This window comes from Aphelocoma coerulescens, chromosome 4, assembly GCF_041296385.1.
Source record: "Aphelocoma coerulescens isolate FSJ_1873_10779 chromosome 4, UR_Acoe_1.0, whole genome shotgun sequence".
Classification (NCBI taxonomy): domain Eukaryota; kingdom Metazoa; phylum Chordata; class Aves; order Passeriformes; family Corvidae; genus Aphelocoma; species Aphelocoma coerulescens.
Window position 1 is genome coordinate 39,687,316 of NC_091017.1, and position 15,255 is coordinate 39,702,570.

The window sequence follows — 15,255 nt, forward strand, 5'->3', positions numbered from 1 at the left end:
CTGAAAAATGCTGGGGAGGAAATGTGCTAAAGCATTAGTAATGCTCAAGATAGCATTTATCTTCCTTAAGGCCAGCTTTCTAAAAGACAGATGTGTTTAGTTTAAGCTGGTCATCTTTCATCCTGCTATAAGGAGTTGAAGAGAGATGTGGCATTATCAGTCAGCCACTAGGTCTGCCTATGGTAGACACCTGCATTAGGGGTGCATGGCCTGTGCCTGAAACACCTGTTTTTCTCTTTCTTCTTGTTGGAAAAGTGGGTATAAATGTGTATGATGAAGTGAGATGTGCTTTGGATGCTCTTGACTTTGGAGGGAATAGCTAAACTTCCCGAGTGAGTGATCAGGTATTCTATTTTATTAAAATTGTCTGTGCAAATGCCTGTTTACCAAGTGAATTCACATAGCTGGTATTTAACACTACACAGATACTTGTTTTTCCCTGAGTTTTCCTTGTAAAGGACAACATTTTGGAAGTACAGTTTTTGTGCACTGGATGTTTCTTCACCATTGCAGGCATGGTGACTTTTTTTTTTCTGGTTTTCACTTTTCACTGTTTTTGCATGTTTGGTAGGTCTTGATATTTTACATTGAAGAATGGCCTACAAGAAATAAAAATGGTATTGAGGCACTCTTTCCAAAGATTTCCCAGTCTGTAAAATGTCCATTGTGAGAGTCAAGTCTTTCATTAATGGTTGAGAGGAACTATTGCAAAATTGGATACTTTGGAGTCTGTCCAGTTACTGGAATTCACACAAATGGAGAGGAGATATTCAAGTAGAGCTTCTGAGGAATACCTGAAGGTGTTCCCTTTTTTTAATCTACTTCTTGTTTGGTAATTGAGCAGAGGTTTTGCATTAGACTTAGAGACTTTCAAAAGATATTCTTAAGTCAGTGGAGGTAAGTCCTGGGTCGTGTGCTCTGCAATCACTTATGAAAAATAAATATGTTCCACTTTAGAAACAAATAATGCTGTTAAAGAAAAGAAAACATTACAAATTTATTCCTCAATAGCTCTCCTTTGTATTATATATTTATTCTTGGCTCCAACACTAGCTTTGTCCTCTTAGCAAAAGTAAACACTCTATGGCCAAAGCTAAACACTTTTGCTTGCTTACAAAGAAGGAAAACAAGCACTCCTTTTCATAAAAATAGCTAATGTTTTATTTTAAAGAAGAGATAACCCAAGACTTTAAAAAAAAAAAGCAGTGCCACCTCCTCATCCTGACAAGCAGATGGGAAGCAAAGAGCTCTTTGAAACAGCTGATAGCATTTTGTAGTCTGTAAGGTGTTTGGTGATGTGGCTGGTGAGGTGGGACTGTGGGATAGCCTGCTTTTTATTCACTGCTGTGGAAGTGACTGCAGCATGGTAGCTCCAAAAACTTTGTTACTGAACCACAGAAAGCAACCAGGAGGTAAAACTGTATATTATTCTTTTTTGGTTGGTGAATGCTCAGATTTTGCATGTACAGAAAATAACAGTAAATTTGGAAAAAAGGCTTCCTCGAGGTATGTATACCAGCCATACATAGTGGGGACATTAACTTTTCTAAGAAACTTGCTTTTCTATATAGTTGTTGTATACTTCCTGGAACTTAGCTTTTGATCCACACTTAGTACTATTTTTGTGTGACAGGTAGTAACTACTGTTTTCCTTGATTTAAAAATTATTTTGGATTCAAGAAAGATGATAATTTGAATATATGACCAAGTATGTATTCTAATATTTTCAAATAATTCAAGAAACTGAGTATTCACTTCCACAGTTTCAGAACAAAGAATTGATGGAAGCACCAAACTGATATAAAAGTTTACACAAAAATGTTAGGACATAATGGAAGTTGAGGAAAGACTACATGTTAATTGGATGTTTCTGCTTTCAGTCCTCTGGGAATCCATAGCCACACGTCTGCCTGTCTGTTCATCCATTCACCAGTTACTTGGAACACAAGTGTCACTTTGGGCAACAAAGATAAATCTGCAAAATCTGTGTGAATTTTTCAAGCTATCAAGTGCATATGATCAAATAAGTAGGAATGAACCCACCCTATTTCCTCAGAGTTTTGTACAAAAATTCTCATTGATAAAATATTAATTATGCTGTGGTCCCAGGCTATGTACACAAAATGTATGGACAGATAAATTTCTCAGTGTAGCTTTGTTTTTTCTTATTTTCATAGGTGTTAGGAAGTGATGCAGAGCATGAAGTGCACTACATGGCAATTCTAGGCTGTTGTGATGATGATTCTGATGAACCTGCCTATAAAACTGTCAATTATTTATAGTGTTAACACATGTGCACTGGGTAGTGTGGGCTGAGCTTCACAAACACACTTCATGTAAGCTTCCTTGTAGTAAAGTAGTAATGTCTGCTGACCACGACAGGTTCTAGACTGGATTTTAGCTACTGATTTCAGAATAAGGTTGGGCTTTGCTGCTGAAGAGGTATCTCTTGAATGGTCAAGTGCCCTCTTCTGTATTGTGGAATTTGTCCATTTTGCCCTCTGTGCCTTATTGCAGAGTTAAAGAACAAGGACCACAATCCTCAAATGCAAATTCCTACAAATGCACTGTCTATAATTTTATCATTGGAGAGGATTACTACACTCATCTGTAGACTTGATATTGTCGTTGGTATTTTAAGATTACTTTGACTTTTGGGGGAGGATGGGATATAGAAAAGCAATTACATTGCAAATCTTTGAAATTTGGAGGGAAAAAGACCCTGGAGCTAGAAAAACACCCTTTTGTAACTCCCATCCAATTTTATTCAGATTTGAGTTTAAACAGTTCAGTTTAGACACCTGATTTCCCTTCACTTGACTTTCTTCCTCAGGAAACTGGTTTCAGCCTGCCAAATCCATGTCTAAATGTGGCTGTTCCAGGAAGAGGGTCCCAGGCTGCCACCAAAGCACTGCACTACATTATGCTGGGAGCTGACAGAGCAAATAGAGCAATATGATCTGGAGGGAAGCAAGTTAGTGAAGTCCTACCTCCTATCCTTAGCTTCATCAGCCTCCCAGAATACCTCCTGGGAGAAGAGGTTCTCACAATTGCTGGGAAACTTGGAGAAGCAGACAGCCTGGCCAGGCTTTCCCCATTAAACCATAGTCTTTTTTCCCTCCTTTAGGGGCACAGATATGTGGCACAGATCCTACCTCCAGAGTGGGAGAAAAGAGTGGGATAAATTGAGCCATGGCTCCCCTGACTGATGTTGGAGGTAACAGCTCCATGAACCATCTCCCTCTCTGGGATAAGGCCTTCCTCTATTGCCAATTAACTTCCTAAATCTCAGCTGACAGAAGTCTGTGCTATAATTTCAGGCTAAAACCCTGAACCATGGTGGAAGCATGGTTCTTGTTGCTGGTCCTGCTAGAAATTGACTTCACTTTTTAAAGCAAAAGCTAGGAAATTACTTTATAATAGCTTTTACCTGTTTTGTAACAATACATAGTAGAAACATATTATGACACAATCCTTCATGTTGAAAATTATTTTGTTTTCAAAAATAATCCTACAATAGTAAAGAATTAAAGTGTCTGCATATCTGTTATATCTAAATTTAGATTCTTTTGCTTTAGAATTTTTTTTCCCCAATCATAGTATATCATAATACAAGGCCCCAAAACAGGAAGCACAGTGCAGTACTTTATTTTACCTTTCTTTTAAGGTATTAACTTATGGGAGAGATGGAAAACTTTCAGCTCCTCCAAAGGGTTTGTTCCAAATGCACACTCTCAACAAAGTTTGGGTACAAGGAAAATTAAACATTACCATGAAGACTGCTGTATTTGCAAAACAGCCTTAGTGTTATATCTACTTCTTGAATTCATTAGCTAAGGTCTTTTGGCAGAAAACTCTACGAGTTTTACTAGTCTTATATTTTATAGTGGTTAAAAGTATAACAATGGCTAGATACTTATCATCTTTACAGAAAATTGTCTTAATGAGTTGCACTATCGCTTTCTTTTCAGAAAGAGTAGTTTTTAAATTCAATTTTATCTAAATGAAAGGTCATCTTAGCATACAGTTCAGATTAATTTTTCTTCCAAACAAAATACCATTAAATTTTAGTATTGCCAGGTATTCCTGTCCATGTTATTGTGAGGAAAGACACGATGTGAATATTTGGCTGTTAGCTTATCTGATACTGTCTTTTCTATTAAAGAGCAGAATGCACATTGCCAACCTTTTGTTATCTAGTTTCCCGACTGCAGCACAGTGTCAGGTTCTGCCAAACTGCTTTACGTTTGTTAAGTGCTCACCACGGACTTTAGTTATCTTTTCCTGGTAGTCTGCATCCTGCCACTTAGCTGCAAATGTCACACACTCTTCTTCATTCATGCTTCCTACTAAGAGTTAGTTTTATTGAAATTGTGTGCAGAAATGTGCAAGCGAGCAGGGGGGAAAAGTTAAATTTATTCTAGATATAGGTGCTGCTGAAAAGACTTCTGTAGGGAAAAAGTAAAAATACTGTTCTTGATGGTTGTATCCTGTCTGGTGAGTGGAAAAATGGGAAAAAACCCATAAAAAAATGTCCGAATGTAGAAAGTTAAAAAATTTATTCTGATACCTTAAAGCATAATTAGTGTGGACTAGTCTTTTTTCTGCATTTACATAATATGTACCTAAATTTAACTTTCATATTTTAGCTGCAGGCATTGATTTTTCAGATGTAATCTTTCCCTGTAATTAAAGAGAGGAGAGAAATAATAGAAATGGAACAGAAGTCAGTATACGAAATGCTAGCAATTGTTACCATTTAACTGGTTGCAGGATATGTTCCTTTTAAGTATCTGATTTGCCAACAGATTAAGACTGTAGTGTGAAGTGTACCATCAAACAACTCCTTGGTACTTCTGAATAACACTTCACTACAGGTCTCCAAGAGTGTTTTGCTTTTTAAGACATTTTACTGCAAGTAAAATCCTGTTAAATATCCACACAGGAGATAATATGTAAGATTAGAACAAAATGTTATTTTGTTCCAAACCAAGTGAAAGACAATTTTCAGAACGTTTCCATAGCAGGGAAGAAATTCCATGTGCTCAGAGGGGAAAAAAATCCAACAAAAAACCCCCCCAAAAAACAACCCCAAAAACCAAAAACATTTTATCATGTAAGCAAACTGCCTTTACATGATTCTGAAGAATGTCAAAATCATAATCAATAGCATAGCATAGCTACATGTGATAACAGTTTGCTTTTAACTGTTAAGGAAGCCAGTAGTGTTAGATGGAGGTGTTGGAAAAGATGTGTACATAGCTGCACACTAGTGTACACTAGCTAATATTTATTTATCGGTAGGAAATCAAGCATTTATCTCCAGTAGCTACTTATCACTAGGTATTTGTTATGTTTTAAAACTTGGTCAACATTTTTCCTTGTGTCTGGTTTTTTTTATGGTGACACAAATTTCTGTTAAGAATTTTCTTTTCTTTTTTCTCTCCAAACCCAAGATACCTTCTCTTTCAAACTAATCAGACCAAAGGCTCATCCTTTTTCTTTTTCTTGCCAAATGCTGACATGAGATCTTTGCTTTGTTGTAGTATTTCTCTGCTGAAGATGAGGGTGCTTCTGGGAGTTGCAATTTTGGTAAATACCTTCTTCAGTGGTGCATTGTTAATATTGTTTGTACAATGTCCCATGTTAAATTTCACCTCATTGATTATCATAATGCAGAATTGCCTCAGAAGTTTAGTTCTGCCCCAGTGGAAAATACCAAAGATTCCATTCCTGAAAGCTGCTTTTGCTTCACTGACAGATGATTTTGCCAGATCAAATAGCATGATAGGAAAAACACAAGATCAAAACTGTTCATTTATCTGTCCATCATGTATAGCCAAGAGATTTTTGCTTTTCAGATAACTTTACCACAAGTCAAATCTTGTTATGTGTGTCTTTTTTGTGATTATCTTAAACTCAAGGATCATGCAATTACTGTGAATCTTTACTGTCATTTCCTGTGCCATTCAGAAAAATAATGTATACTTTTGTCAAGTCATCTGAAGCAACTGAAACCAGATGCTAAGAATTTGTCCTGTCTTTTCAATTCAGAATTTATATAGATTTTTTTAGGGTATTTTGTAGATCCAAAGTAGAAACTGGTAGGAAGTATGCTGATCTTAACACGCAAAAATTACTCCAGCTGGTACCAAACCTGGTCTGAAGTGGAACAGCCACATCTTGGTGGCAACAGCTTTTGTTCTCAGCTGCAGAATGCTCACTGACTATCTGCTTGCCACAAATACCCTCAAACTGTTATGGGTGAAGCTAAGTTCTTCTGCAAAACATCAAGCATCAAGGACAGTCAAAGGAAGCTAGATCCATGAAACATTGGCTGTCTTCTTAATGTGTTTGCACTGACCTCTCACTAAACAGTGAGAAGGAAAATGTTCTGTCAGTTTGTGTGTGTCAGTTAAAGCATTGTATGGAACAGCCTTGTGTGACTGTGGGGGTGCACTTTCTACATTTGTTAAACATCAAAATGTTTTACAACAAGAAGTTTACTTATACAGTATGGACAGTAAAGAACAGGTGTTATGAAAGCACTGGAAAGTTTATATTTGACCTTTATATTAAAAAAAAAAAAAAGTGTGAAATTTATCCTCTGAAAGAAATGAGGCTCCACATTGTCTTCAGAGATGAAGCTTATTAGAGCTGTTATTTTGATTGCCCATGTCAGATATGTTTTATATACAGCTTTCTCAAAATTGTGGTTATTTGCTCTTCCATAACTTGATAATGTTGCTATTTTCTTTGTTTAAGAAAATAGCTTAACTTGCTGGCTGCTACTTCTGATAAACTCATATGAGAGTGATTTTTTTTTTTTTCCTCATTGTCTCTTTTCCAGATATGTTTCTTTTGTCCTGCCCCCAAGGAGAGGCTTTACTCTTCTGTGGGATGGCAATGGCAGTTGTTTCTCTTACCTTTATGCCCGGGGACTGGAGTTCAGAAACCATAAAATGAGTATTTTGAATCTGCAATTTGCTTATAGTAACCATCACATCAAGCACTTAGACTTCTAACTGCCTACTGTTCAGTCCATTTCCTTGCTTTCTCTTCTCTTAAGATGGCATAGGGTCTATTTGCAATTCATTTTTTTCTGGAGTGTGGAATATAGTCTCATTCTTGATGAACTACAGACAAAAATTAGAGGAGTGATGATTAATGATTAATAAAGTTAATGATCATTGCTACACTGTAAATGCCTTCCCAGCTCCAGTATGCCTTATTCCATAAGTTTGATTTGTCCTGTTGTCAATTTCTGCTTACTTTGTCTTTTGTCAGCAGGACTAAGAGAAGCCACACAGTGAATAAACTTCTTCTCTTTACTATTTTAATGGTGATCAAACCATTTAACATTGCTTCTGTTACATTTTATATATAGTGACTTCCTCCAGTATCTCACTGTACCTTGAAAAATCATTTGCACGAATCCCTTATGAACCTGTTCCAACCTGTCAGCATTCTGTTGAGAGAGCATATATGGAAGCTGAATTAGCTCTTCTGCCAATGCCCTGCTAAGTTTGTTTGCCAGGTGAAATACCTACTGTTCTTTTACACCATTTTTCTGTTAAAATAGCTTACACTTCTGGGGCCGCAGTGCTGCCCTAAAAATCATGTTTGCCTGGTCATTCACCATTCTGCTAATTCCATGTCATATTGGTAAGTGAGTCATTAGCAATTCCTCTTGCTTCTGTCCAGCTGCATCCCCAGTGAACCCTGGCCTTCTTCCCAGCTCTCTCCCTTGTTGTTTTCCTTTGCTTGACAACTTGATAAGATACCAAGCAGGTTCTGTTTGATCCATATGCCTAATATTTTTCTGATGGGGTGGATGGAGCTATGAACAGTGAGAAGGTGGCCTCTCAGTTGTCAGCCCAGGCATTCTCTGCTTCTTGGCTGCTGTTGAACCAAACTGTTGATTTTGAGGTATGTCATGCAAACTCACAAATCGTTTGGGGAGTTTCTGTTTTCTAGGATACATCTGCTTTCTATAATGGGATCTATGTTCTTCACAGGTACATGGACCTGTGTGCCCCTGTTCTGAAGGTATGAGTTTTCTAAAATTCACCCGAGCTAGCTGTTAGCTCTTGGTTTGGACGGTTGTTTGGCAGTTGCAAGAAGTTCAGGTCACTCTGCATTTAGGGCTTGTCTCTCTCATTGTGTACAGTTACAGTAGCCCCAAGCTAAATGGTGATTTTTCATAAATGTTTCTGTATATTTTTCTAGTTGAAAAATAGTTGTATAGCATCAAGCTAAGAGACAACTTGCAAGAAAATAGATGCAGATGAATGATAATGCTTTGTACTTAATTGTGCCTTCTTTTGTCAAAAGGCCATTTAAATCAATTTAATATGAATGATTTTGACTAATGGTAGTAGTATGAAGATAACGGCTTCAATTGTGTATGGAAGAAACGTTTAGTTTCTGAAGTAAAAGTGTGATATAGCTACCAAATTAAAGACAAAGTTAGTTTATCCCTCTTTTATTAATCTAGAGATTTAAAAGTATTAAAGTAGTTATTTTTATCTTTGAGTGTAAAGTTTTTCTGATAAGTTGACTCCAGCTGGCATTATGCCCTTCTCTAGAAGTCCACTTATCTTCATTACTTTGCTAGTAATTTTAAGCTATCTGTATCTTGCTGTGCAGTAAGACTTCAATCCTAATAGGTGGTGGTTGTTGTTGTTGTTGTTGTTATTATTATTATTATTATTATTTAACTTGAAGGATGTTATCAGTTAAGTGCTCTTACAGAATTTTATTGCATGGTAGGAATTCCAGTGATACTGTTGCAAAATTTTACTCTCTGGCTTGATATATTTTAAACTCTTATTGTAGGAATGGCCTCTACATTTGCATTTGTGGTATTGGTTTATGAAAATTGAGTGGTAGTGCTAGCCTATTTTTCAAAGAATAGGTCTAAAGCCAAGGAAGAAAGGTCAGCTTCAAATTGAAACACTCACAGAAAAAGTTTTCATTAGGAACAGTGAAGGGAACGTATTGTTTTCAAAATGGTTGGTTAGTTATGGGAAGGTCCATGCAGTAAAGTCAGTGGTGCCAGAAGGGATATCAATTTAGTAGCTCAACCAGTTGCATGTTTCTGTTAACAGAACTTCAAAGTGAAATCTTTTTAATGTATTGCTAAGTTCTCTATTGTTAAAACGGTGAGCTTCTGGGTATTCCCTGAGCATTTTGATTGGATAGATGATTGGACTTTTATTTTGGACACTATTATGCAGAGAAACAGAAAGTAACATGAAAAAGAAAATAAAAGGTATATTAATTCATAGGCTAGGTTATAATGTTTTATAATTTCTACTTTTACCCATTCATTATCTATGTTTTGCAGTTTAAATAAAAGAAAATTCCGATAAGACAGACGGACTTGAAATAGTGACTTTGATTTTAGTTCTATTTTGAAATATGGAGAATGGGAAAAATCCATTTACCAAATGGAAAATAATGTAATCATTAGAAAGGTTATTTTCATACTTCCATGCTGGAACTAATAATATTCAATTCCAAACTTGAATAAAACATACTTGTTGATCTAGTGACAATAGTCAGACAAGTGATGTTTTTGTGGTGGCACAAGAAGCTTTGCTGAGAGTGGGGGCTACAGGTGATCTTTATGGAGCAGCAGTGCTTCAGAATGCCCTGGAGCAGCTCTCTGGGTTGGGGTGTGAGATGCTGTGCAGCGCTGTGTCCTGAGGTGGGGCACGGGCTGGTTGTCTCCATCAGCTCAAAGGTAGTTAGCACTGCTCTGTGTTCAGCACAGGCTGGGGAACCAGAGCAAAGGCTGTTGCATTTTGCCTTTCAGGTTTTTTTAGTACTGAAAGATCCCTGTGGAGTTAGCAGAGTACCTTATTTCTTTCAGGTGTTTGGCTCATTTTATCAAGATAACTTATTTTAGTGCAAATCCAAAAAACGCCTCTTGAGATACCACAAATTGCCAAAAATAGAAGGCATCAATCAAGTCACTCAGGCACAGGACTGGAAATAGAAGTACTGGATTTAGTAACTCAGAAGCTTTTTGGTGTTTTCTTCCAAATGGACAGAACTGTTGCAGGTGGAGTAGCACTGATACTTGTTTCTCCTAAAATCCATACTCTGTAGATCTTTAATTTACTACATTTTCTCAAGATTTATAGGAACCTTGCAGTCATTTCCATCCAGTCTTGAGCTCTAAGGTTCTAGCTCACTTTCTCTAAGTCTCAGAAATGTGAAGTACCGTTTGTTAAAGCCAAACAAAAGCATTCAGAAGAAAACCCAACCCCCAAATCCCTCCTGCCAATTCCAGCTCTGATGCCTTAAGTTGCTCCAGAATGCATTCCTGTCCCGACAGATGTTCCTCCCATGTTTTATGAAAACAAATGAAGTCATTTTAGCACATGAAGATGTCTTCTGTTCTCAAGCTTTGTGTTAGGTCATTTACTGCTCTTGAAGTGTCCCTTGTGCATTCATGATTTTCTAACACATTCATCAAAGTGAAAAGCTTTTGGGATGCCATAAAGACAGTTTTCTGATGTATGGACAACCCAAAGCTATGCTTCTTTCTTTTGTCTGCCATGAAAAAAGCAATTAAGTCCTGTAGTACAGGATTTTTCTTTTTTCTTTTTTTTTTTTTTTTTCACATTATGTCTTGTAGATTACATGACAATTTTGTCTGTCCCTATTCTGCCTTATATCTTATTTAGGTTTTTGTTAGTTCTAAGATTAATATGTCAGTCCTTTAGTTGAAAAGGAGCATGAAATTTCTAAAAATTTGTGGTGATTTATTTCTACTGATTGTACTGAAAAGCTGACCATCTTTAAATATTGTGCTTTTTATTCTGTTCAGGGATAGAAAGAAATTTACTTTCAGAACTAGTGCAAGAATAATTTATAAACACAAATGTCACTGATTTTCACAGTCGTGAAGGTGCTTTTAATTGACACCTTTGCAGATTAATTTTTATGACATTTGGATGAATTGTCCACTTAAATGTATTTATACCAGTAATAGAATTGTTATGATAAAATTATTTTGGTTTTGGGATCCATGTTCTTGGGGAATAACTTATAACTGAATAACGTGATTTTCACAAGGGGGCTGTGATATTACAGCTCTCTAGTAACTGAAGCAGTGTTCATGCTACCAATCCACAATCTGAACTCTTGTCTTCCTAAAAGAGCTTCAAACAGATCAGTTTTTATAATATGACAGTCTGTGGATATTTTAGTTGTGAACAGAAAATTTAAAGCATTCCTTTGCAAACATAGGGCATGATCCAGGATCATTCACCTGAAATCTTGTCTGTCCCAAAATACACTGTACTATTTGAGTAGTCTCATATTCAAAGACCAATGCTATAAACAGCTTTGCTTTAGAGCACTGGCTCAGCAAATCCTTCTGTTTTGTTCTTTATTAGGAATTCTGTTCTCAGTTACTCTTGTATTAACTTGGGGAACCACTTAAAACAAGTATGTGTACTGACACAATTTGTATGTGAGAAACGTGGACAACTAGGATTATGATTTACAGACCAGAATTCATATGAGAAGAGATAGTGGGTAGAAGAAAACATATGGTTTGTATGCCTGTTTTTTTTTTTCCTCCCACATGTGGAACACAAGTCTCTCAAATATTTATAGGAGTATGCCTTTTGATAATATAAGATTTGTCTCCAGCACCATGTCCAAGAGTTAAATGAAAATGTTTTTTAAACACAGTAATAACACATATGGTCTACTTAAGGGGTAGGTGATACAGTAGCATGTTTTCTGACTGCTCTTTACTTGGTTAAGTGCTTTTTCTTGGTTTTCTACATATTCATGTTTATTTCTGAATTGTTTGCCTTGGAAGCATAAAAGAATGAAGAAAGAAGACCATCTAGGAGTTAAAGAACCTATTAAAATTCTCCATTTCCTAAAATGTTAATCGTCAAGGAAATTTGAAATATTAGACCCTTAATGATATAGGCTAAACAGCAGTCCTCTGAAAAAGTTAATATTTAATTTGGCATATTTGCTCTGAATGTTAGCTATATTAAATATTTGTATTTTCTCTGAGCTTAAAAGAAGCTTAGTATTTTCAGCATCTTGTGTAATTCCTATTTCCAGAGATATATTAAGAGGTTATTTAAGGTCACCACTGTGTTGCTGTCAAAAGACACAGCCCTCATAGCCAGCAGACCATGCTAGCCCAGGGTGAGCTGGCTAGAAGCATCATGTTTGGCTCGTGTACTTTGTTTCAGCTGCTGAATTGTATTGAAAGACATCTGAAAATACTCTGAGATTAATTTAGGCAGTAACATCTTTATTAATTAAGAAACAGATCCATTAAAAAAAATTAAATACTTAGTATATGTCTTCTCTGTATTCATGCAAACAGCAGCTGCAATTAAGACTGTTGCAGTTGAAAAGGGAGAAGCCGTGTCTGCGAGCGGGATGGCAAATGGACCCTGGTACGCTGCTCCTGCTAACATATGGGCTGCTATTAGAGAGGAGCACAAGAAATCTGGTGGTAAGCAGTACATAAGGAGCTGCAGTGGCTTAATGAAGGCAAGAGGAGAAGAATAATAGACATGGAGAACAAGTCGGGATCTGTTATTTGAATTGGCCCTTTGGTGTTTCGGTTTGACATGCAAGCTAAAATGCCCTATAAAATGGGGATCAGCATGAGACTGACGTTAAGGAAATGGAAAGCCTAACCAAAGTATAACTGTTTGCTTTCTTTTAAGATTTGTGAAATTCTTGAACCTTCACATAGCTACCGTTTTACACCACAGAATGGTCTGTATTTAAATTCATGGACTCAGGTGTTTCTCACCATAGGATTGATTTTATCTTAATTTTCTTGTGATGCATCAGCCTGATAATCAGCTGCAAACAAGTAGCAAACTGTGAGTCCTTATGTAAATCCTACTGTCAATATGCACAATTTAACCTAATCACTTTTGTGGCAGCCTGGGGGTGGCAATAGTGGTTGCAGCCTCACAAGTTTGGGGATAAATAAAGTCCTGCAAAGAAATTATAGGGACAGGAGAAAGCTGAAGTTGTGTATTTTTTTATTGTCCTCTCCCCTACCTCCCCCGCATAATTTCTGTGGATGACACTTGAATTACCACCGTGCCAAAAACTAGGAAATGAGTAAGTGTGGACTCAGTGCCATAATTCTCTTCAGAACGGGGCGGAGATTCTGCTGGCTCGCAGCAGAGTACTTGCAAAAGGCTAATACTCTTTACTGGTTAAAAACAAGGATTTAAAAAAGCTTTTAGCAGATATGCTGAATAGTGCTTTTCAAGAGCAAACAAATAAATGCAAAGATGAAATGAGATTTCATTGTATCCATCAAGAGGCAAAATATTACAATGATTGTACAAGTTCTGTCTCAAGTATTATCATTGCTAAAATTTCTCAGAATATTAAGCTATGTAAGAATCTGATGTATGGAATATTAAATTCTAATTATTAACTTACTATTAGGCATTGGATAATATCAGTGCTTTTCTACTGTACATTTACTGTCACCTCACTAACTCTGAGGATCATTTTTCACTTTTTATTTTACTTGCTGTGTCCAAAAAATAATCAGCAGCTGTGCAGAGTCTCCATGGGAAAATAAAACCCAACCCCTTAAATTACAAATGTGGGGGGGTGGGGAGGGGGAAGGAAGGAAACAGTATTCAGAGACAAGCAAAATAGTTGTGATGCAGGAGACTCCTCAGTTCCATTTTAAACGATTACATGAATTGGAAGATACAAATTAAGCAATTGGGCTTCAACTTTTTAGCTTTATTGACTAAAATTTGTACTCTGGTAAGAAAAAAATGTGGTAGAAGACAACTCTTGAATATGAAGACAGAAGTGTAGAATTGCTTTGGTCCAATACCCAGAACTCACTGTATTAAGCACTGGATCACTGCCAAAACAAGCAGCATTAAGAGCTATTTAGTCTCTTTCCTTGTCTTTTCTGCAGAGCCAAGTCGCAGAATGATGTGCTAAAATATGAGATGGAGTGACTTAAATGAGGTTCATGACAAAAATGATGGAAACCGGAAGCTTCAGCTGATAATGAAAATCACTTCTGAAACCTATAATAAGGGTTTATTTATATACAGTTTAATAATTCTCCATGTTTAAATATAAGATGATGCAAATGGAGCAACATTTATTTCATGTGGTATGATGACAACCTTGATCCTGAATGCCAGATAATCCCTTAGATACACACTTTCCTTTCTGTGCCATTTAGCTTTCTTTATAAATCTTTGGCTGCATATAATGATTATTCAGGATTTTCTGTTTTTGAGGTACTACTTTAGTCTACTTGGGATTTTATGTCTGTGAGAAAATGAAATACATTTTTTTTCGTTTCCCGTAGATGAGGAGCAGGTACAGAAGGGGAGGATTTCCACGTATATCACTGCTGCTTTACTGTAACATTATTGTGACATGCTTATTATGTTCTAATGACAAGTTATAAAGAAAGTGTTGCTGTGGCCTCTTATTGTCATAGCACAGTAAAATTACTAAGGGAGTTACCTCACTTATTACTGAACTCCTTATCCGCTTCTGCTCCACATTAACAACCTGTAACACTAGAGGAAAGATGTTTTGGTTGTAGAATTTCTTGAAGACTGGTATTGCCAAAGCCAGGTAGCTTATCTAAGCAGTTATTCCTTTTTTAAGAAAAAATTTATTACATTTCCTCCCCCCAGACAGCTGCTGCTGCTTCCCCCTCAGGGCTGCTATGCAGTCCTTCTGCTCTGCTGGCTTTGGCCATGCTTGTGCTGTCCTTGTACCAGGACCCTTTCAGGGGAACCATTCATATCTGACTTACCTGGGTGTTTGTGGAAGAAGAAAGCATCCAGGGAAATATGCTTACAAAGGTGCAAGGCCTGTAGTGCATATAAATCTAATCCTTCATCTTACCAGAAACAATAATTTTTTACTTAATTTTGTAAGTTACTGTCACTGAAAGGCTGAGATGTAGAATTAAAGTTGTGATCAAAACTGATTTGCCCCACACCACCAGTAGTCTATTTACGTATAAATGTTCTATTAATTTTGTTCTTCATCTTTAAAAGGGATTTTATTCTCTGAAATCCTTATGGTTCAATAATACCTCAATTCCAATGAATGGTTTGGAAGTTACCTTTTCTATTTTCTAAAGTCTGGAGATTGGAAAAGCATATAAAGGATTTTACCTCTATCTGTTTAGCTACTTAAACTAGTCTTTTGGCTTGTGCCATGCATTATCAGTTAGCTTGT

At 36.6% G+C, this 15,255-nt stretch overlaps 1 protein-coding gene across 33 annotated transcripts in view; it reads left to right on the forward strand.

Moving 5' to 3' along the window:
* The window catches only part of TLL1 (tolloid like 1), a 262,440-nt gene that overhangs the window by 165,901 nt on the left and 81,284 nt on the right, over positions 1-15,255 (forward strand). For 6 of the 33 annotated variants that reach the window (XM_069013641.1, XM_069013631.1, XM_069013634.1 and 3 more), the window contains one exon: positions 12,374-12,505. The exons of 17 other annotated variants lie outside the window; for them this stretch is intronic. In XM_069013641.1, the coding sequence (XP_068869742.1) occupies positions 12,430-12,505 (76 nt within the window). In that variant the 5' untranslated portion in view covers positions 12,374-12,429. Of the gene's footprint in view, positions 1-1,347; positions 1,413-1,473; positions 1,507-11,411; positions 11,571-11,669; positions 11,740-12,373; positions 12,506-15,255 lie in introns of those variants that run through there. 10 more of the 33 variants (XM_069013637.1, XM_069013638.1, XM_069013639.1 and 7 more) reach the window with 7 other exon arrangements.